Raw genomic sequence first — 22,278 nt, forward strand, 5'->3', positions numbered from 1 at the left:
TTTGATGCTGCAGAAGCATAACAGAACACTTACCAGGTCGTGTTCTCTCCCTAGCTAAAATGAGGCCCCTGAAGGCAGGGACAGACAGTGCCCTCTCTGCCTCCCCTGAGAATGCCAGTCACTACACCTACCATTTGGATATCCACCCACCCAGTAGCCACAGTGACTATTCACGAAATGCAAATTTGATCATCTCTTTTTGCTTAAAACCCATCAAATGCATTGCTATGTGTTCTCCAAAGTGGGTGGTATGGTCCCTGTCAAGCTCTCCCATCTTAATAGGAAGTCTGTCCATACTCCCTCGCAGCTCCGCAGTCATTCTGGCCTTCTTCCCATCTTTCTAAAACAATTTTTTCCCAAACATTTCTAATTGCAGCCTACAGTAAGAAATTTATTTTACATTGCAACCTGGTTGACATATATAAAAATAAGATTTGCAAAGCAATACTTAGCTTTATTACTTATGCAATACACTCCAATGCTTTTTTTTTTTTTTAAGTTGGCACCCACTAGATTAATGTTATGACCAATTAATGGGGTACAACATGCATTTTGAAAAACACTGCTCTAAGCATTCAATTTCTTTGCCTCAGGGTCTTCGCATATGTTATGCTCTCTGGAAAGCTTTTCTTGTGTCCTCTTCACCTGGATAAATCTTACCCATTTTAAAGGTATGAAATCAAAGGATGCTCTCGCTCACCAGCGCGCGCGCGCTCTTTCCCTCCCGTCGACTGCCTACATTTGAATCCTGGAGATCGTGATGGAAGAGTTAACACGGGCGAAGAACTCAGAACAGCGCATGGCAAATAGTAATGCTTCGTCTTTTTATTGCGAAAGGTAGTAATTATACAACTATTTGTGTGATTATTAATGTCTTCCAAGAGCTCCCAAACTCTAAACCCCTTGATTATTTTTTGTTCATTTTCATAGTCCTAGCCTCACTTTTCCATGGCAAGTAGAAAGCACTCAGAAAAAAACACAACGGGTAAGGAAGAACTGGCCAGAATGAATAAAACCCTAGAAGCTGGAAAGAGAGCCCGCGTAGGGCATCATCACGTGGCTCCAGAAGCCCCGCCCCAAAGGCGGAGGCACGCCCACCTGGCCTTCGGCGGTCACGTGGGACTCAGCGGGGAGCCGCGGCGGAAGCTGGGCCAAGATGGCGACGATGAGGAAGGTGCTGCCGCGGAGACTGGTGGGCTTGGCGTCTCTCCGGGCTGTAAGTGCCCCGGCCCGCCGAGGGGTGGCCCTGCAGGCACCGTGACAGTCGGGGTCGGGGCCTTGGCCCGTGGCGGCAGCTGAGAGGAGGAGCCGGACAGCTGCTCAGGCCACTGTCGGGAGGGCTTTGGAGTCTCAGATCTACTTTGTCCCGCTCAAATCCCTTGAGGGGCATGGGGAAACTGAGGCCCATAGATGGGGAACGACTTGCCCGGGTCTTGAGACCTGGGGCGCCGTCCCAGGTGTCCTGATTCCGTCCAAGGCTCTTCCCGGCGACCCTGGCACCTTCTCCCTCTGAGCTTCCGAGCTCTCCAAGCTCTTCAGTAGTGAAAATCACGAATAATCTTCCAGTTTCCGAGGGGAAAAGCAAGGTCCTCGCCCTCCCTCTGCCTGCATTTCCAGCTCTTGTTGCGTTTGGGGACGTTAGGAGAGGTATCCTAGTGTGCCAAGTAGGACCGGGGTTGCGTAGAACCATGTGTGATCGATTCCCTTGGAATTGTACTTTGGTCATGTTGGATCCTGATGTTTCCCCCTGCCCTGCTCGAGTGGAGGGAAAGTGTAGGAGACCTAGTGGAATGAGGGGTTGAAGAAATTGTTTTGGTTAAAGCTGAAGCTGTGGTGTCCCAGTGGTTCTGCCACTTTCTAGGTCGAATGACAATTATTTGCTCTCTAAACCTCAGTTTTTCTCATCTATAACATGGGTAAACATTACCTCAGAGTTCTTTGGAGGTTAAGGGAAACGTAGGTAAAGCATCTGACATTGTTTTAGCTCATAGTAAGTGATAAATCAGGTGCGTTATTTTTGCTTTAAGTTTAGAAGGGGTTATAAGTGTGTAGTGGGGAAATTACACTATCTTGGCAAGTGGACCCCTCCGAAAACCACTTTAATGTCTACTAGGCCACCCACCCCTACCAATTATTAATGTGTAAAATAAAGATGGTACTTCCAGCTTGGAAAACTACGTGAGATGGTGGGTATTAAAGTGCTTTGAAAAAATTCCTGGTGTAAGGAGGTGGTGGTCATAGGCTCTCCATGGGGTTACTAGCAGAAACTTTCTGTATCAGAAACAGATGGTTCAAGGCCAGACTTCTTCACTTGCTAGCTATGTGATTTTGGAAAATCTTTCTGAGGCTGTTTCTTCCTGTATGGAGTTGAGATAATGATAGTCCCTGCCATGTAGGTACTAAATGAGTAACTGATCCTGAAGTTAGCACTGGGCTTTAGTTGGTATTAGCTGTTGGTATAGATATACCATAGCTCAGGAGGCTTGGCCCAGGACTTCTGTGGTTAGAGATCATCTCTGAGCAGAGCTGTGCAGAGGGAACCAGCTGGGTGTTAACCAAGACAAGAGAAGACTTGGGGCGGGGGAGCGGGGAACGAGAGAAAAGTGGCAAAGAGGCAACGTGGCCCAGGGGTTAAGAGCCAGCGCTGTAGATCAACACTGCCAGGTTCAGATAATGACTCATGACAAGCTGTGTGACCTTGGGAAAGTTACTTAATCTCTGGGCTTCATATTTTTCACAGTAAAATAGAGATTGTAATAGTTCCTACCTAATAAGGTTGAGAGGATGATAGGGTTAATATGTAAAAGGCTCTTATGAGTGCCTGGCAAATATTAAATGCTTAATAAATGTGATTTATTGTTTTATTATGTGAAGAGTTGTTATGGGGAAGGACGTGGAATTAAGTTTGTTCTGTTCTAGTAAAAGGAACCTGGAAGCAGGTCTTGCATGCTTTCAACAAGGCCCTGTTATGTCCCAGGGCCTTGGAATTACAGGAACGGATAAAACAAAAGTCCCTGCCTCGTGCAGTTTACATTCCAGTGGGATCGACTTAGGGCAATGTACCAGCATAGGCTGAACATCCCTGTTGTAGTGACATTCAACTTGCAGGGACCTTCCAACCTAGCCTGTTGACTTCATGAAATTCAGTGGCTCATCACCTTAGTCTCTAGGAAGTTTTGCTGACTGAAAGCAAGGCCAGTTCAGGTGAGTTATTCAAGATCCAGCTGATTCATAGCAGGGAATGTTTCCTTCCTTAAGGGTTTCAGGAGTTTGGGATCCTTAGCAGATTACCCAGTGCACTTCTCCCCTTGCCCCATTGCAGTATGGTTATCCAGATTAAATCTGGTAAAATGAAGTTATTTTGAAGAGTTACAGTATTAAGAACAGAGGAAAGAGGGAAAAGAAGCGTCATATTGCTTGGTGGCAAGGAGGGGAAGATTTGGGGCAGACTTTAAATGGAGGAGATGCAAAGCCTTTTTATACTGTCTTCAGCTGTTGGTGTCCTCTCTCCCCGGACCCACTCCTTGTCATCACCCAGCCTATGACTGCAACAGAACAAGTCCTCCTCCATCCCCCAAACCCCACAAAGTCCAAGGCTAACTACTCCTCTCCTCTACCTAGGAATTGCCCTCCCCCCGGGGTGGCTATACCCGTCATGCATTTATTTGTTGTTTCAGTGACTTTTTAATGCATGCCTGCTTTGTGCCAAGCGCAGGGCCACACATGAGGGATGGAGCAGAGGTGGAGACAAAGTCTCGTAGAGCTTATATTCTCCTGAAGGAAACTGAGTAGGCATTATTGTCAGGGCTCTGAAGGAATTAGAGTTTTTTTTTTTTTTTAAAGATTTTATTTATTTATTTATTTGACAGAGGGAGAGCCAGAGAGGGAACACAAGCAGGGGGAGTGGGAGAGGAGAAGCAGGCCTCCCACGGAGCAGGGAGCCGGATGCGGGGCTCGATCCCAGGACCCTGGGATCATGACCTGAGCCGAAGGCAGACGCTTAATGACTGAGCCACCCAGGCGCCCCTGTTTGTTTGTTTTATAGCGGGGGCAGAGGGACAGGGGGAGAATCTCAAGCATGCTCTACGCCCTGTGCGGAACCCAGTGTGGGGCTCAATCTCACAACCCTGAGCCAAAATCAAGAGTCAGACGCTTAACCAACTGAGCCACCCAGGCACCCCAGGAATTGGAGTTTTGAGATAGAAAATAATGAGGGTCAGGGGATTGGCAGCTTTACAGAGGGCAGTCAGAGGAGGCCCATCTGGCTGAAAGGTGAGAAAGAGCCAGATGTGGAAGAGCCAAGTGAAGAGCATTCTGGGCAGAGGGAACGGTAAGCCTTGAGGCCCTGCTGTGGGAGGAAGGCCATTGGGGCTGCAGTACAGGGACCCCAATGGGGGAAGAGGGGGAGTCGGGACAAGTAATGAGTTCACTGGGGGATGTGGGATGGTAAAAACAAGTCATGAGCTCTCTGAGATCAGCAGGAACCAAATGCTAAGAACCTCCTAGCCCATGGGGAGTGGGGTAAGGGGATGAGTCAGGTTTCTGGCTTAAGCAATAGAATGCATGTGTTGTTTTTTACTGAGAAAGGATGAAGCCAGACGGAGCCTTAGAATTTAAACAGTTCTGTTGAGGGACTTCTAAGTTTAGGAGGTGCGAATAGGTTTGTGTAAGAAACAACCCAAATGCTCAGCTGTCAGACTGGTGGTTAGAAATGGGCCGGTACGAGGAGCAGGAATCTCTTGCCCATTCCTCAGTGAAATGCTTTTGTTCTTTTTGTTCTTCCTTCTAAAATAAACCAAATGTGAGAGATACGGAGTGTTTACAGTGAGAAATACTGCTTCCTGTCTCAGTGAAGGTGGGTCCATTCGTTTAGATTTGTCCCCTTGGAGAATTGTGACAATCTCCTCCCGTCACTTTTTGTTTCCTCTTTTAAATCAAAGGTCAGCACCTCTTCTCTGGGTACTTTCCCAAAGCGAGTGAAAATTGTGGAAGTTGGTGCCCGAGACGGACTACAAAATGAAAAGGTAAAGATGGAATTCAACCAGAAGAGGTTTTTTGAACAGCAAGCGTTGCCTGTGGTGGGCGCCGCGGGGATGGACAGAGCAAGATATGATCGCCCCCCCTGCACCCCCCCCCCCCACGCAGAGCAAAGTCGAGAAGGCCAGGCAATCGTGGGTGACAGTAAAGCAATCCAAGACGGCGGTGCCCCAGGTGTGGAGTCCCCGGTCCGTCTCAAGATCCCCTGCAGCAGGGCAGATGGGAAGGGCGGCAGGAGAGGAGAGGGAGGGTGAGGGCATGCCTGTCATCTGGCAATTCCAATCCTGTGTAAGGGGATTCAACTTATCCCCAAACGTCATGAAGGCCACATGCAAAGATTTAGCCTTAGAGACGTTGCTCACAACCTCGTTGTAATAAAACAGTTGGAAACCACCTCAGTGCTCAGTGTGGAGAAAGGTAGCTCAAATACCTTTTTTTTTTTTTTTTTTTAAAGATTGTATTTATTTGACAGGTAGAGAGCACAAGTAGGCAGAGCGGCAGGCAGAGGGAGAGGGAGAAGCAGGCTCTCTGCCGAGCAGGGAGCCCAATGCGGGCCTCGATGTCAGGACCCTGGGATCAGGACCTGAGCTGAAGGCAGACGCTTAACCGACTGAGCCACCCGGGCGCCCCTAGCTCAAATACTTTAATGACTTCATTAAATGGATTAGGAAGCTGTACTAATAAGGAACATGTTAAGTGACTGAAGCAGATTATAAAATAATAGACATTTTCTTTCATCTTACACTTATATGTAAAACAAAAAAGTTTACATATCTGTGGGAACATCTCCCTAGAAAAGGATCTCGAACAGTGCTGTCCGGTAGCGCTTTCTGTGAGGATGGAAATGTTCTAGATGTGAGCTGTCTTGGACACAAGACTGTTGAGCACTTGAAATGTGGCTAGTGTAGCCGGGGAACTGAAATTTTGTTTTTATATAATTTAAATTAATGTAAATTTAACCACACATGGCTAACGTCTAATATCTTGGACTACACAGATCTGGAAAGTCACATTATCAGGATGTTACCAGTGTTACCTCTGGGAGATTTTAAGGATGGTTTTCTTTTGTTTGGGGCATGTTTTCTGAAATAATTGTGCATTATTTTTTCAATCGGAAAAGCTCTTTCTTTTTTTGGAAAGCGTAGCTTTAATAGTGAGAGCTTATTGATAACAATAAACTATGAGCTCTGTGAGGGCAGAATCACGTCTGTTCTGCTCACTGCCGTATTCCTAGCACCTAGCACCATGCCTGGAACAGGGAGGGCTCTCAGAAATCACTTACGGGATGGATTAAGGTAAAGCAATGAAATTGAGGGGGTTGGCGTGAAAGGGCCTGGTGAGAAGGACTTGGAGTTCTTAGAATTTTTTTTTTTACCTAATCCTGTAAGTACTAGGGAGCCATGGAAGGCTTTTGAGCGGGAGAGTGAAACAATGGAGACTGTTTTAGAAAGATTCCTGCATGGGATGAATTGGTAGAGTGAGACCATGCCATAAAATACAGGGGAGAATAATAGTAGATTTGGAAAGAGGGATCCATAGAATCTGGTGAGCAACTAGGCATGGTGGGGGAGGGAGAGAAAGAAGCAGCAGGCTGACCATGTGAGGATGAGGTCCAGTGCCAGCTGGGAGACAGAAAAGGGGACAAAGTGATACTTTGGGGCCCCATCTCATGGACGCAGACAGAGGGTTAGTCATCTCTGCCCTTTCAGGTCATGGCACATTGCTCTCAATTTGTTTATGATGGGGTCATAAATTCACAAACAGTTAAGAAAAAGCCTTTATGATAGAAAAATATTGTTTCCATGTAAATATTAACTCCTTTTCAGGCGAGAAGCTGCCTCCATTGCAAAATGCTATCTGTAGAACTTGGACATGTCCCCCACCTATTGGCATGAATTACATGTGAATTCATGCTCGTGTTTGGAAGTCGAGATAGTGAAGTGCATGCTGTAACAAAGCTTTGAACTAACAGGCACCGGGTCTGAGACCATTTTATTCCCACTGTTGCTAACCCCGTCTTTTCTGGTGTTTCTTTCTTCATCACAGAATATCGTATCTACTTCTACGAAAATCAAGCTGATAGACATGCTTTCTGAAGCAGGACTTCCCGTTATAGAAGCCACCAGCTTTGTGTCCCCCAAGTGGGTTCCCCAGGTGAGCCCCCGGCCCTCAGTAATAAACGTTTCTCAGATGAGAGAGATGTGAAGTTTTGCATTTGCCCTGGAAGTAAGTAGAAGCTGGGAACATAGGTCTCCAGATCTCTGGCTTGCTCTTGTGACTTGTGGGAGCATGGAGCAGCAGAAGACCATCACCTAGAAGGCAGGAGGCTTGGATTCCATCTTGGCTTTGCCCCTGACTTGCTTGGGGACCCTGGGGAGGTCTTCCCCACTCCAGGCTGAGAGTGACCTCTCAGGCCCCTTCTGGCTCTGGAAGTCTAGAATCTCTAGCCTTGTCTAGAAAAGTGGTATCTGTGTTTGTAAAAGGGAAAGACGGATGACTCCTGTTTCACAGAAACAATCAAGTGGGAAGAAAGATCCTGTTTCAGCCGAGCATTAAGTAACACAGAGTCAGGGGCGCCTGGGTGGCTCAGTCGTTAAGCGTCTGCCTTCTGCTCAGGTCATGGTCCCAGGGTCCTGGGATCCAGCCCCGCATCGGGCTCCCTGCTCGGCGGGAAGCCTGCTTCTCCCTCTCCCACTCCCCCTGCTTGTGTTCCCTCTCTCGCTGGGTCTCTCTCTGTCAAAATAAAATAAAATAAAATAAAATCTTTAAAAAAAAAGGAAAAAAAAGTAACAGAGAGTCTGTTCTCAGTCAATGGCTGGTAGTGTTGTTACTGCTTGTGTGAAGCTGGCGGTATTAGCTCTAGAGAGAAATTGGGGGACTTACCGGCCCCAAGGAGCCTTCGGGCCCATCCTCGGTCAAACAGTAAAAGCACTGGGGAGACATAGCTCTGCAAAAGGACTCATTCTTCAGGGGTTCTGGACAAGAGATTTCGTGATAAAAATGTTTTCTCTACCTGAGCTCTCTGCCTGACTCGGCAGTGACCTGGCAATGTCTCCTTTGGCTCCCAGATGGCTGACAATGCTGAAGTCTTGAAGGGCATCCAGAAATTTCCTGGCATCAACTACCCAGTCCTGACCCCAAATATCAAAGGCTTCCAGGCAGCGGTAAGAGACTCGCTTGATGGCGGGCTCTCCTAAATGAGATTGATGACATTGGTCCCTGTCTTGTCACTGGGCCCTAGTCCCTATCCTGGGCTGTCTGTCTCAACGGCTCGTCTCCAGTAATGATGAGCACTGTCAGACAGACCCAGGGCAGTTCTGGCCCTGCCACCCCCAGCTCTCTGACCTTGACCAGCTATTTAACCCCCTGAGCCTCAGATTCTGCCTATAAGGTAGGCCTGATCATAGCACCTAATGCTGGGAGGATTTCAGAGGATAGAATGTGCCTACATTACTTAGCAAGAGCCTGGGAGAAAGTACGTGTTTAATACCTATTAGCTTTTGTTGTTATTATCCATTTCCTCTTTAGAGAAAGGTGATCGTGCTCCTCACGGTGGTTGCTAGTATCTGCCATCTTTTTAGAGTGTTGGACAAGAACGTCATTGGGGATGCTGACTCTGAATTTAGGCAGGAAGCTGTTCTTAAGAGTGATGTCCAGGGCAGTGATGTCAGCGGCAGCGCTGGGCCTTGGGGGAAGGCCAAGGGTGGTGGTGTTTCTTTAATGGAGATAGAATTCACCGTGTTAATTTCCTCGGGCTGCCATAAGAAAATACCAAAAGCTAGGTGGCTTAAAACAACAGAAATGTATTCTCTCACAGCTCTGGAGGCGAGAAGTCTGAAATCCAGGTGGTAGTAGGGTTGGTTCCTCCTGAGGGCTGGGAGGACACAGTTCTCCTAGCTTCTGGTGAAGACGCAGTCCTTGGCATTCCTTGGCTTGTAGACGCCTCCCTCCCATCCTGCCTCCGTCTTCGCTGGCCTTCCCCTCTGTGTCTTCACATGGCCTCCATCTTAGAAGGACACCAGTCCTATTGGAGTCAGGACCACTGTGACCTCATTTTAACTAATTACTTCTGCACCCACCCTATTTCCATATAAGGACACATTCTGAGGTGCCAGGGATTAGGACTTCTACAGATGTTTTTTGGGGGGACACAGTTCAACCCATGATATTCGTGTGTTAGAAAATTCACTGTAAGACAAGGGTTTTTGCCATGCTGGTGTTCCTTGAAGAGACAAAGGCTGAAAGGAATTCACCTGGCTCTTGGCAGGTTGCTGCTGGAGCCAAGGAGGTGACCGTCTTCGGAGCTGCCTCAGAGCTGTTCACCAAGAAGAACACCAATTGCTCCATCGATGAGAGCTTACAGCGGTCCGACGAAATCCTGAGGGCAGCTCGGGCCGCCGGCATCCCCGTGCGCGGGTGAGTCACACCGCGTCGGTGCCGCCTGCCTCCTCTTCAGTACCGTTCTGGAAGGGGGCCAGGCTCTGACTCAAGCCACCGTCCCCCTACGTACTTCTTATCCTGGGCGCAGACAGCCCATGCTCCACACCTTGAGATCTTTCCTCAGGTAGCTGTGCTCAGGAAATCCTGGCAAGTGCTTTCTCCAGACTGGTTTTGGGGTCAGTTCCCCAGAGGAATCCAGCAGGACAGGACACTCACCAGGGTCTGTGGGGGTCAGATGAATCCCAGCTCCAGCAACCCCTCTCCACACATGTCTGAGGACCCCCGTTGGCCTCTGGGTCTCCAGGCATTGTCCCTGTGTCATCTGTGACTTCACAGTCCCCCAGCAAGCAGGGCTCTCCCAGCTTCCAGAAGACAGACCCGGCTCAGGAAGGCCGAAGAGTCGGCTGTGAGGTCGCGCCGCTGTCCACAGCGCACCCAGCGTGCTCTTTCTGAACGTGCACATGTGATCACCTCCCTCCCTGGTTAAAACCTGTCGGGGACGCCCCGGCTCTGGGCTTCTCCCCCGGCTTCCGAGACACTGCCTTTGTCCGCAGCCTCGTCCACTGCCACTCACCCCCCCGCCCTGCTTCCTCAGCTCGCTGCGTTCCAGCCCGACTGGAACTTCATTCCTTCTGTCCATGCTCCCGCTCTCTCTCGCCTCCGGGTGCTTTCCATAGACTCAGAACTCTCTTGTGCTACATCCTGCTTGTCTGGGCTAGCTCCTGCTCATCCTCCAGCTTCTCCGGGAAGCTTTCTCTGGCCCCCAGCTGGTGTTCGTGCCCCTCGTCGGGCTCTCATGGCCCCCTGGACATCCTCTGACAGAGCACTTAGCTGCATGTTAGCTTCTCCCCCGCCGGACCCTGCGCCCCATGAGGGCAGAGCCCACGTGCCACAGTTCGTGGTGGGCTCCCTCCCGCGGCGCAGGGCCAGCACGCTGGGGTGCTGGGGATGCGCGGGGCCTGGGGAAGCAGGGGCCCATGGGGTCTGCCCGACTCCCAAGCCTGTGCTCGTTCCTCAGCATCTCCCTTCTCTTTGCTGAGCAGCGACTGGAGAACAAGGGGGAGAAGGAAGTTGGGAAAACACCCTGAGATCTTTGAGCCTGAAATGATGTATCCAGCCAACATTTGTGATGCCTGTCACATGCGGAACAGTTTGCCAGACTCTAAGAGGTCTCAGTGGGGCCTTAGCGCCAAGAGGGCAGGTGGGAACAGAAGCCCACCAAGGTCCAAAGCCAAAGTCCCCACGGCTGGCAGGTCACCGGGTCGGCCACGTGCTGTGCTCGCCGCCGCAGACGCTCTGGGCCCTCAGAGGCCCTCAGGGCCCTCCGTCCTTCTGAGGCTTGAGCACCCTCTCTACCACCTCAGGGGCTCCACACTGCGCTGCTCTCTGCCTGGAAGGCTCTCCCAGTGGCTCTCCCGCCACCTGCCCCCCTGCTCGGCCCCCGTGTCAGAGCCTTGGAGGTCTGGCTGGGCCGCCCTGGCTTCGGTCAGCCTCGTCTTCGTCACTCCCGCCACATCCTGTTTTCCCCTCCGGAGCACATCACTCCGACGTCACCTCACCCACTCCTTCGGTTGCCCTCGTATCGGCTCTGTCTCTAACTGGAAATAGCCTCCGTGGGGGCAGGGACCTGTCGGCCTTTTCACAGCGTGACCCAGCGCCCGGCACGTCGTGGGCAACTCTGTCAGTGTCCGTAGAATAAAGGAGTGTCTGGATCGTTGGGCAGCTCACCGGAGCAGCCGATCCTTGGCCCGCAGGCCAGCCCAGCCCTTCTGTTCCTTCTTGGGTTTCATCAGTCCTTGCCCCCCCCCCCCCCACGGGAGTAGGGGCCCCAGCTGCCTGTGGCGGATGTTCTGCTCTGTCTCCCCGCCCCAGGGCTCAGGTGCCTGCTCACCTTGCCCTCTGGCTTCTCCCCTCAGGCCTGGGCAGCCCCGCTTCCCTGCCCCGGCTCGCCACTGCCCCCTCCTGGCGCCACGCGGCACCCACTCCGTTCTGGCCCGGCGGTACTGAGTCTGCCTTTCCCCCAGGCATTTGACCTTGTCCCCCTTCAGGGATGGCTGTCAGACTTCCGGCCTGGAAGCCTGGGGGCGCTGACACCATCCCTCCCCGTCCTCCCACAGGTATGTCTCCTGTGTGCTCGGATGCCCCTATGAAGGGAAGATCTCCCCGGCTAAAGTAGCTGAGGTGTGTGGGTATCGGGCCGGGGGTTTTCTGAGGGTTGTCTGCCTGGCCTGCCCCTGAGGTTCCCCTCACCACCCTGTCCCGGCGGGTCACTGATATCACTCGTTCACGCAGCTCCCAGCACTTGCTCCTGGAGGCCCACCTCCTAGTGCGCTTGAAGCCTCTGCCCCAGCCTGGAGGCCTCTGACTCAGTTTGCAGTCTGGTCAGTGGACAGGTGATAGTTGAGGGGATCTGTGGAGGGGCTCCCCACCCAGGCTCCCCGCAGTTCCTTGCCGTGGTTGGAGAGGCCACCACGCCCTTGGTGTCCCCCGAGCAGGAACCAAGTCCGCACCGAGGAGAGCGCAGTGTGGGACCAGAGTCTGAGCAGCCCGAGAGCTCATGCCACTTAGTTGTCAAAGTCACCCTGCGAATTTGGTGTTACTATTGTTAGTCCGTTTCTCAAGCGAGGAAACAGACTAAATAATTTGCCACACAGGTTGCAAATGGGGACACTAGGTCTCAGTCCCCAGTCCGTTTACCGGCCACCGCCCTGCTCTCCCTGCCCACCGGGGAGCCCCGAGGAGAGCACGCTGCTGACAGTGGTGGCGCTCCTGTCCCAGCCGCCCGCCCCGCAGCCGCCCGGCCGAGTCCCACCACTGCTTCTCGGAAGGGGAAGGGGAAGTGGAAGCTCCGAAAGGATCGGCCCTTTGCCAGGGCCCCCCAGCCTGGGAGCGGCCGAACTGGGATGGTGACCCAGCGTGTGTCACTCCAGAGCCCGCTCCTTCACTGCAGCGTCTGCCCCCAGCCCGGCTGTCCTCAGTGTGCCGCCTGGGCGGTGGGGCCTCGCCGGTCCATCTGCCTGGCAGGCCTCTGAGAGTGTCACCTGCGTCCTGGGCCCTGTCACATGCCCGCCGTCTGGCAGCACAGTGTGGGGCAGCATCTCAAGTGGGGCACACGCTGCCCTGGCTTCTCAGTGACTTTAGGGATTTGCAGATGAGCTTCTAAAAGTTTAAACAGGTACTTCTATTAAAAATACATAACTAGCCCCTCAGACCCACGAGATTGTAGATCTTACTGAGGGTAAAGTCACGTGAGAGGAATCCATTTTATTGATTCCAGTCGTTGGCTCTGCCCCGGTGTGTGGAGGTGGCACGTGAAGGCCTGAAGTCGGGGGCACAGGGGCAGGAAAGGGTGGGAGGAAAGCTCGGGGTTGCAGCCCAGGGATACTCCAGGGGCCAGCTCTGTTCCCTTACATCTCCGCTTCCTGGTGAGTAGAGTGGGGATCATCATTCCCACTAGAAAGTTGTAAGGAGCCGATGATCGGACAGGAACGTAGTGTTTCCGACACGGAGATGTTCGGCACAGGCCCGGACCCCTGCTTCTGAGGTGTTGGGCCCCTGGCTTGAGGAACCCGGTGTCCTCCAAGTGCTTGCTTGCTTGCTTCCCCAGGTCACCAAGAAGATGTACTCGATGGGCTGCTACGAGATCTCCCTGGGGGACACCATCGGTGTGGGCACCCCTGGGATCATGAAGGACATGCTGTCGGCTGTCATGCACGAGGTGCCCGTGGCTGCCCTGGCTGTCCACTGCCATGACACCTACGGCCAGGCCCTGGCCAACACCTTGATGGCCCTGCAGGTAATCGGGGCAGGTCCGAGGAGAAAGGCACGTGTGCATTCTCCGAAAGGACACAGTGGCAGGACAGCTAGGTTCCCGCCTTCTTTCAGTGAGGATTCACGGATACCTGTGTGCCAGGCCCTGGGGCAGCCACAGAGGACACGGACACGTGACCCTGGCCTGTAAGGGTGTGTGAGGGGGATAGTCAGGGGAGTTTTGTGGTAGTCCCAGCGCGTTGTGACAGATCACCTGCAGGGAGGAAGCACGCAGCTGAGGAAGGCCTCCATCCCAGCTGGGGAGGTCCGAGAGGATTTGCCAGGAGAGACCTGAATGAGGCCTGGAGGATGTGAGGAAGTTAAGCAGCTGGAAGAGGGAACGGGAAGCTGACTAGGCAGCCCTGCGCTGTAAGGCTGAGGTGGGGTTTGGGGAGAACACACACCGGGGGACCCAGGGAGTGGTGTGACCGTGCGCACGTGCGTAGGGAGCGGGCAAGGGGGGGCTCGGAGAGGCCAGCAGAGGTCACTCCAGGGGGGTCTTACCTGCTGTTCCCCGAAGACTGAACTGAGGGTTCAGATTGGGTTTCCCTTGAGGTTTGCTCCTTGTGGACTGGCCACCCCTGAGAAAGTTCTGCGTGTCTGAACACAGGTGTGTCTGCGTCTTGTGTCTGCCCTTGCTGTCGCGTTGGCTGAAGTCTGGCCTGTTGTCTTTAGGTTTGCTAAAGCCATCCTGGGCCGCCTTTGTTCTTGTGGGGTTTTTGTTTGTTTTTGGGTCTTAAGTTATCTCCTAGAGGCTCAGGTCTCTAAGCCACATGATTCTGTAAGCTGGGTCTGTTTTCTCTGTTGTAGCTGTCCAGGTTAAGGTCTGTGGGAGGTTTGAGGGGAGAAGAGAAAGGGAAACAGTCATTAGGAGAGTGGGCGGTGCTGACCCAGGGAAATGGGATAGGCCCCCTGGGGTTAGAGGCCCAACTTGAAGTGAGAGCAGCCTTAGGCTGGGGTGGTGGGAAGTGGGGAAATGAATAGCAGTAAACAACAGGGGCCTGAAAGCTCAACCGTGGGAGGTGCTTCCTTTAGGTTTGTGGCCAGGAAGCGCCTGGGGAGACCTTTCAGGGTGAGGAGTTAAGTGTGAAAGGAACCGGGGAAGATAACCTGGCATAGGAAACTGTCCAAAAAAAGATTCACAGTGTTCCCAGGAACTAAAAAGAGAAACATTGACAGAATCCTTAGCCAAAGGAAAGAGTAACTCTCAGTGGAATTTCAGGCAGCAGTTGATTGGGAGGTTTGCAAAGACCTCCCGGCTTTGTAGGCTCTGGTCCCCACAGTGACACCCATGTTTCCCCATCCTTGTGTTTCCAGATGGGAGTGAGTGTCGTGGACTCTTCCGTGGCAGGACTTGGAGGCTGTCCCTATGCACAGGGGGCATCCGGAAACTTGGCCACTGAGGACCTTGTCTACATGCTGTCTGGCTTGGGCATTCACACGGTAAGCGCACCTGCCCCCTGCTGGCGACAGCCCCGAACTGACTAGAACCCTCGAAGCCTGAGGACAGAAGCTGATGGTTTTGTTTAGGGGTTTTTTGGTGAAAGGGAGGACAGTTAAGAGGTAGCAGAGGAGGCACCAAGGAGTAGGGAAAGGGCCACATCCATGACCTGAGCCAGTTCCCTCTGGACCTGTACTGCTCCCTGTAAAATGAGGGCAGGAGAAGGAGACAGCTGTCCCCAGGGCTCTTGTTAGTTAGTGAGGACCCTCAGTGGTGGCTTGGAAGCAGTATCTCGTCTGAGCTTTGGGACCAGATGGATCTTGGTTTAAAACCTAGTCCTGCCACTCACAGGCTGTGTGACCTGACAAACGACTTCACCTCCCTGGGCCTAGGAAACGGGAATGCTGACAGCTCCCCTTTGTGGGGCTGTGATGAGGACTAGGTAGGAAAATGGAGAGGGCGCCTGGGTGGCTCAGTTGGTTAAGCAACTGCCTTCGGCTCAGGTCATGATCCTGGAGTCCCGGGATCGAGTCCCGCATCGGGCTCCCTGTTCGGCAGGGAGTCTGCTTCTCCCTCTGACTATAACCCCTCTCATGTGCTCTCTCTCATTCTCTCTCTCTCTCTCAAGTAAATAAATAAAATCTTAAAAAAAAAAAAAAAAAAAGAAAATGGAGAGTGCCCAGCCCAGAGCTGAGCACACAGTATGCATCGGTACATGTGAGCTCCTGCCACGGACAGGTTTTCGGGGTGGCCCTCTCGGGTGGTGGTGTTTCCCTCCCGGCTCACTCTGCCTGGCAGTCTTTATTACTTCAGTCTGCACTTTTTGACTGCTGCAGGCCAGGCCCTGTGCTGGGCGCTGGAGATGTGGACTGAACGAGAATGACGAGATCCCTGCCGTGGTGGCAGCAGTAGAAACCATTCCGCAGACAGAGGCATCTTATACAAGGGGAGCCCCCGGGGTAACCCCAGATGGCAGAAGGCTGCAGCCTTGCAGGCAGGTGCTGTCCCAGCACAAGAGGAACAAGAAGATCTTCACCTTTACTCTCTTAGTATCGGTTTTCTGTCCAGTCCGATGTCTCCCTGGGTGTTGCAGGCATGTCATGACCTAGTGCATCCTCTAACTTGTTTCTCAAAGGGTGTGAACCTCCAGAAGCTCCTGGAAGCTGGGACCTTTATCTGCCAAGCCCTGAACAGAAAAACCAGCTCCAAAGTGGCTCAGGCTACCTGTAAACTGTAAGCCCCTTTGGGGGACTCAGTGGGAATAGGGGCTCACGTGAACGATTTGGGGAAAGGGCACATGGAAATGGGAATGAAATTAACAGGAGTGGGCACCTCCCTGGCAGGTCCACACATAGGTCTCCTGCAAAAGGGAGGCAAGGGACAGGAGCTGCTTGGCCTCAGGCCCTCCCTGCCGGACCCTAGTCTGAGTGAGAAGCCTGGGGGGCTGCGGGTCTCCCTGCCCTATGGACCCACCGGCCCAGGAGCTGAATGCCTGGGGTCCCCCTTGGAACCCAGTTCCCTGGTGCTCAGGCCCCATCTCTGGATGAAATCCGTCAGCTAGCTACACAGCCTGACCTGCTGTGGCTCCGGGGCCGTCGCTGACTCCACAGAGCAAAGCGGCCTGGAGTTTTTCCCCAAGCTGGCGAGGGCATTTGGAAGGGGTGACGGCTGAGCTGTCTTGGTGACCACCTGCCGACTGCAGCGTCTTTGGAAAATGTGCCCTCTGAACATGATTTTTGAACACAGCTTATGTAATTAAAGGTTTAACGACATAAAAGCACGTGCCAGTATCGTGCAGCTGTGTGTGTATGAATGGGGGAGACTGGTGGGGAATAAAACATCTTTACAGCATGGCATTCTGAGAGGAACGTGTAGACTTGGAACTAGTCTATGCATCTCTGATCTCCTCTGTTTCCCCACCTGATCCCCGAATTCTTTTTTTTTTTTTTTTAAAGATTTTATTTATCTGACAGAGACAGCGAGAGAGGGAACACAAGCAGGGGGAGTGGGAGAGGGAGAAGCAGGCTTCCCGCAGAGCAGGGAGCCCAATGCGGGGCTCGATCCCAGGACCCTGGGATCATGACCTGAGCCGAAGGCAGACGCTTAACGACTGAGCCACCCAGGCGCCCCCTGATTCCCGAATTCTTAACGACTGCAAACCAGTGGCTTTGGGCCGGCTCAGGCCTGGCCAGGACAGCCCGGCTGCTGCGGCTCCTGGCTCTGTGGGCAGTCGTCCCTGCCGGACTCCGGGCCCACGGCACTCCGGGCTGGGCACGCACTTTGGCTCATCACTCAGGATGCCATGACTCTGCCCCGCCTTCCCTTTAAACAGGAGCACCGCAGCGTTTCCTAGCCGACTCTGGTAGGCGGAGTCCGGACCGACCGACCACCCCCGGCGGTTCGCGTGGGGGCTGAGCGCAGTCAGCCGCGCGATCTCTCCCTGGGCCTCAGCTTCCCCGGCTCTCGGGGGCGGGGGGGTTGCAAACCAGACCTCCCAGAACCAGCTTCCTTCGGTCAGCGCCGCCCCCGGACTGCCTCTCCTGCTCGCCGTCGCTGATTTCCTGCGGGGCTCGGCGGGTACTGAAAGGCTGGAGAGGCCGCGGGGAGCGCGGCGCCGGGCTCGTCCGCCCCGCCCTCGGCCTGCGGCTCCCGCCGGGGTACAGCTCCCGGGCGCGCCGCTTGCCTCCCGGCTCCCGGCTCCCCGCCCCCAGCCACGCCCCCAGCCACGCCGCGCAGGCGCCTTGATGCCACAGCGCCTTTGGTCCTCCCGGCGCCCCGTAGCGCGCTCCCCGGCGACACGTTTCCTTGGGGGCGTGGAGGGGGCGGGACCAGGTGGGACGTCGGCTCTTAAAGTGACCCGGACGCGGGGCGCGGGAGGCGGCGCCGCTGGAGGGAGCGCGGGGAGCGCGGTCTGGAGCAGGTTCGCGAGACGAATGGGTGGGGGCCTGGCGGGCTCGCGAGGGGCTGCGTGGTCTGCGGAGAGCGAGGGAGGGCTTCAGGGGTCCGGGCCGCGTCCTGGGCAGAGTCCCGCTAGGACGGGCTCCTGCAGCTCTCAGCTCCCGCAGCCTTGGCTGGGGCGGCCCGGGTTCATTCATTCCCGACCCGGAGACTCCGAGCTCGGCCCCTTCGGAGCCACGGCCCAAATCCCAGCCCGCCGCTCACCGCCTCCTCCCCTCCATTTTGCAGACTGGGAAGACCGAGGCGGCGACAGCCGACCGAGGTCACCCCGTCGGTCCGGGGCGAGGCAGGCTTCACCAGCCTTCCTGCCTCCTGGGGCCCATCCGCGACCACTTTCCGGGCTTCCGCACGGCGGGGTGGGGGTGGGGGCGGCCTCGGGGTCCGGAGCGAAGTCCAGCTGGAGGCGGTGGTGAGGGGGAAGGGTGAACTGCTTGGCGCGAGGTTAGCGGGCTGTGAGCCTGGAGATTCGGATTCTAGCCGGGCTGTCCCAGCTGTGTGTCCTCAGGCAAATTACTTAACCTCTCTGACCTTAGTATCTTTCTCGGTAAAGTGCCAGCCATAACACTTGGCTCATCGGGATGTTGGGGGAATCCAGGAAAATAATGCAGAAGTGCCCGGTACAGAGCCTGGCACGCAGCAAGCGCTCAGCCAAGTGGGTGGGGAGTGGTAAGCCGGGAGAGGGGATTGAGGCAGCCAGGAGGAAGGCGGCTGCGGGCCAGGCCGCACCGAATGAAAGACCTGAGTGTCTGGAGCCTCCTCCCCCCTCCCCCACTCTACCCGCAGGGTTTGTTCAGGGCGGAGGTGCACACCTGGCAGTGGAGTCGGGACCAGGGCCACGTCTACACCGCCCGGCTCCGTGCCGCCTAAAGTTGGGCGGCGACCCAGCTGGCCCTGGCATGCATTGGTAGAGGCTGGGCCAGCCGGATTGACCCGGGGTGGGGTGGGGCCCACTCCAGGACCTTGGTGCTGCAGCTCCAGAGCTGGGCTCAGCCTGCCTGGCAAAGCACCCCACCCTGGGGCCGTTTGGTGTATTTCCTGCTTCCTCCCAGCTGACGGAGGGAGAGGGAGTCGGGGGAGCTACCCAGAGCAGGAGGTGTTAATCACTGGCCAGTTTACACCCAGTGATAGCAGAGGGATTGCAAAGGCCTGAATTTGAGCAGACAGAACCTCTTCCTGGGCTCTTGGGAGTCCCGGGGCTGCTGCCATGTTTCCTTCTGGCCAGGACTGCTTAGTCCCCAGACACTGGGAGGCTTTAGGTTTCCTCTTCAGTCCCAGGTAAATTGGGACTAGAAATTGTGGTGCCTGCACATCAGTCTCCCCACCCGTGCGGTGTGGCAGGGCCTTTCGAGTCCCCTCATTTAACCCTCACACTACCACATGACGTTTGTACAATTACAAGCTCCAACTTAATAGCTGGAAAGTGAGGCCAGGAGAGAAGTGATCTCCAAGGCCTATGGCCACAAAGAGGTGGTCTCCAGACGTGCAGCGGGGCTGATTCCAGGGCCACCCTGTTCACGAGGACACACTACTGCCTCCGACGTGAGCCGGGGGCCCTGAGCGGCCACTCTCGGCCCCCTCTGACGCCCTGTGTTCTGGGCCAGGTACAATGGCAGAGAAGGTGCTGGTGACCGGCGGGGCTGGCTACATCGGCAGTCACACGGTGCTGGAGCTGCTGGAGGCCGGCTATCTGCCCGTGGTCGTGGACAACTTCCACAACGCCGTCCGTGGTGAGCACGGGGTGTGTGTGTGTGTGTGTGTGTGTGTGTGTGTGTGTGTGTGTCTGTCTCGTCCCTTGGGAGCCCAGGACCCACGTCCTCTTTTGATGGCCTCTCTGTGCTCAACCAGGAAGGGGCTCCATGCCCGAGAGCCTGCAGCGGGTTCAGGAGCTGACAGGCCGCTCTGTGGAGTTTGAGGAGATGGACATCTTGGACCAGGCAGCCCTACAGCGTCTCTTTAAGAAGGTAGGTGCTGGGCGCCTGGGTGGCTCAGTCGTTAAGTGTCTGCCTTCGGCTCGGGTCATGATCCCAGGGTCCTGGGATCGAGCCCTGCATCGGGCTCCCTGCTCGGCGGGAAGCCTGCCTCTCTCTCTCCCACTCCCCCCCGCTTTGTTCCCTCTCTCGCTGTGTCTCTCTCTGTCAAATAAATAAAATCTTTAAAAAAAAAAAGAAGGTAGGTGCTGGGCAGGCAGGCAGGGGGCACCGCCGAGGGCCGGCCTGTACAGCGACCTCTGACCCTGGCTCCGCCCCCGCAGCACAGCTTTACAGCAGTCATCCACTTCGCGGGCCTCAAGGCCGTGGGAGAGTCCGTGCAGAAGCCTCTGGATTATTACAGAGTTAACCTGACCGGAAGCATCCAGCTGCTGGAGGTGAGCTGAGCGGCAAGGTCCCAGACGCCAGGAGACCCCAGCCAGGCGGGCCGTGCCAGGCACAGTGGGTGAGGGCCTGGAGGGGAGAGTCAGGCGGGGCCCAAGCTGTACCATTTTAGACACACGTCCCTCTACCGCTCCCCACCTCTCTGCCTCAGTCTCCCCATCTGTAAACAGGAGTGCCCAAACCTCAGCCCCTCTCACCTGTGGAGGAGGAAGGGGGTGGGAATACGTGGGAGGCAGAGGCCACTGACGCCTCCCCTCCGCGGCCAGATCATGAGGGCCCACGGGGTGAAGAACCTGGTGTTCAGCAGCTCAGCCACTGTGTACGGGAACCCACAATACCTGCCCCTGGATGAGGCCCACCCCACAGGTGGCTGTACCAACCCCTACGGCAAGTCCAAGTTCTTCATCGAGGAAATGATCCGGGACCTGTGCCAGGCAGACAAGGTGAGGGCCCCCCTTGACGCAGCCCTGGTCCCACTCATGGACTCAAGGCCTCCCATGAACCTGAGGGTGGGATCCCGAGCACCACCCACCCAGGAGGAAGCGAGGACTCTGGAAGCGGCAGTGACTTGCCCCACGTCACAGCACTGGGTGGGTGGACTTTCCAGGGATAGAGAGATGAGGCGTGGATGGGGGGCGGGGGTGCAGGTAGAGAGCTCTGGATTGCGCCCGGGCACAGCCCGCACCCTCACCCCACTCACCTGACCCGTGTCCCGCAGGCCTGGAACGCGGTGCTGCTGCGGTACTTCAACCCCACAGGCGCCCACGCCTCGGGCTGCATCGGCGAGGATCCCCAGGGCATCCCCAACAACCTCATGCCCTACGTGTCCCAGGTAAGGGAGAAGGGGAAGGTCAGGTTACAGCTGGTGCCAAGGGCCTGGGAAGAGCTGACCTGACCTCCACCCCAGGTGGCGATCGGGCGACGGGAGGTACTGAATGTCTTTGGCAACGACTATGACACGGAGGATGGCACAGGTGAGCCCAGGACCAGGAGGATCCAGGAGCCAGGGGGAGAGTGAGGTCCCACAGGCCCGGTACTGAACACCCCCCACACCAACCACCTCCGCAGGTGTCCGGGATTATATCCACGTCGTGGATCTGGCCAAGGGCCACATCGCGGCCTTGAGGAAGCTGAAGGAGCAGTGTGGCTGTCGGGTAGGGAGAGAAGGGAGAAGCGAGGCTGGCGAGGGAGACGGGGGTCCAGAGGGGGTAGTGAGTCCAAGCCGCCCCACCCCCTGCTCTCCTCTCGTGGGCAGATCTACAACCTGGGCACGGGCACAGGTTACTCGGTGCTGCAGATGGTCCGGGCCATGGAGAGGGCTTCGGGGCAGAAGGTAGGCCGGCTGTACCCCACCCCGCGTCGACCCGCTGCCCCGACTTTCGAGGCGGCCTGGGCCCCTCCCACTAGCCTCCCTGACGGGCATCCCGGCACTGCCCAGCTCCTCCGCCCGCCTTAGTGCTGGGTGCCTGCACCTGCGTCTCTGAGCCCGGGCGGCAGCTGGGTGGGCGAGGCCAGGGCCGGCTCAGCTAAGCTACGGCTGCTTCGTCTCTCGCAGATCCCATACAAGGTGGTGGCCCGGCGGGAAGGCGACGTGGCTGCCTGTTACGCCAACCCCAGCCTGGCCCTCAAGGAGCTGGGCTGGACAGCGGCCTTAGGGCTGGACAGGATGTGTGAGTTTCCGCCCCCACCCCTGACCCTGGGTGCTGGCTTGATCCCTGGGACGGAGTCAGGGGCTGGGCAAGGGCTGCCTGGGTCTGGGCACGCCCACCCGGGGCTGCCCGAGATGGTGGCAGTCACGCATTCCGATGTGGACCCTCACTCCACCCTGCCCCCATCACAGGTGAAGATCTGTGGCGCTGGCAGAAGCAGAATCCTTTGGGCTTCGGTGCACAGGCCTGAGACCCTCCCCTACCACACACCAGAAAAGGAAAGAGAAACTGGCTGCTCTCTCCAGCCTCTGGGGGGAACCCAGGGGCCTCAGCCTCCCCTACCTCAAACCCAAGCTGGGCCTTCTCAGCCCACCAGGCATGAAGCCAAGGGCTCCCCTGACCAGGAGTTGGGGGTATCCCTAACTCTTCTCTGCAACAGCGTCCAGGAACCCATCAGGACCACCAGAAGTGAATGGGGGAGCAAGGATCCCGAGACAGGCACTAATTTATACTGCTCTGAAGCGCTTTACGAAGTATTTAAAATAAAAGTTTTCTAACACTGGGGCAGATT

General features: G+C 55.5%; 2 protein-coding genes and 1 long non-coding RNA gene across 4 annotated transcripts; 2 read left to right on the forward strand and 1 right to left on the reverse strand.

Annotated features, from left to right (window-relative positions):
* Positions 1-961: 961 nt before the first annotated feature.
* Positions 962-16,518, forward strand: HMGCL (3-hydroxy-3-methylglutaryl-CoA lyase). Its single transcript, XM_036089006.2, has 9 exons — positions 962-1,216; positions 4,941-5,024; positions 7,084-7,191; positions 8,106-8,201; positions 9,305-9,453; positions 11,595-11,658; positions 13,085-13,273; positions 14,605-14,730; positions 15,864-16,518. Exons 1-9 carry the CDS (start codon positions 1,157-1,159, stop codon positions 15,963-15,965), a joined length of 978 nt encoding a protein of 325 aa, XP_035944899.1. The 5' UTR covers positions 962-1,156; the 3' UTR covers positions 15,966-16,518.
* Positions 12,133-17,461, reverse strand: LOC118533628 (uncharacterized). Its single transcript, XR_004916314.2, has 3 exons — positions 17,220-17,461; positions 13,792-14,113; positions 12,133-13,589 (listed from the first exon to the last, which is right to left on the reverse strand). It is a non-coding gene; the product is annotated as an uncharacterized LOC118533628 (long non-coding RNA).
* GALE (UDP-galactose-4-epimerase) lies at positions 15,889-22,271 on the forward strand. Of its 2 annotated transcripts, none has more exons than XM_036089002.2 (11): positions 15,889-15,961; positions 19,288-19,413; positions 19,532-19,647; positions 19,938-20,051; positions 20,325-20,501; positions 20,777-20,890; positions 20,966-21,032; positions 21,127-21,212; positions 21,314-21,391; positions 21,614-21,728; positions 21,899-22,271. In XM_036089002.2, the coding sequence occupies exons 2-11, from the start codon at positions 19,293-19,295 to the stop codon at positions 21,955-21,957; spliced, it is 1,047 nt and encodes a 348-aa protein (XP_035944895.1). In that variant the 5' UTR covers positions 15,889-15,961; positions 19,288-19,292; the 3' UTR covers positions 21,958-22,271. The 2 variants fall into 2 exon arrangements, with proteins under 2 accessions (XP_035944895.1, XP_035944894.1); XM_036089001.2 differs by lacking the exon at positions 15,889-15,961 and adding an exon at positions 17,542-17,648.
* Positions 22,272-22,278: the final 7 nt, after the last annotated feature.

The sequence above is a fragment of the Halichoerus grypus genome, chromosome 5, assembly GCF_964656455.1.
Source record: "Halichoerus grypus chromosome 5, mHalGry1.hap1.1, whole genome shotgun sequence".
Taxonomy (NCBI): Eukaryota; Metazoa; Chordata; class Mammalia; order Carnivora; family Phocidae; genus Halichoerus; species Halichoerus grypus.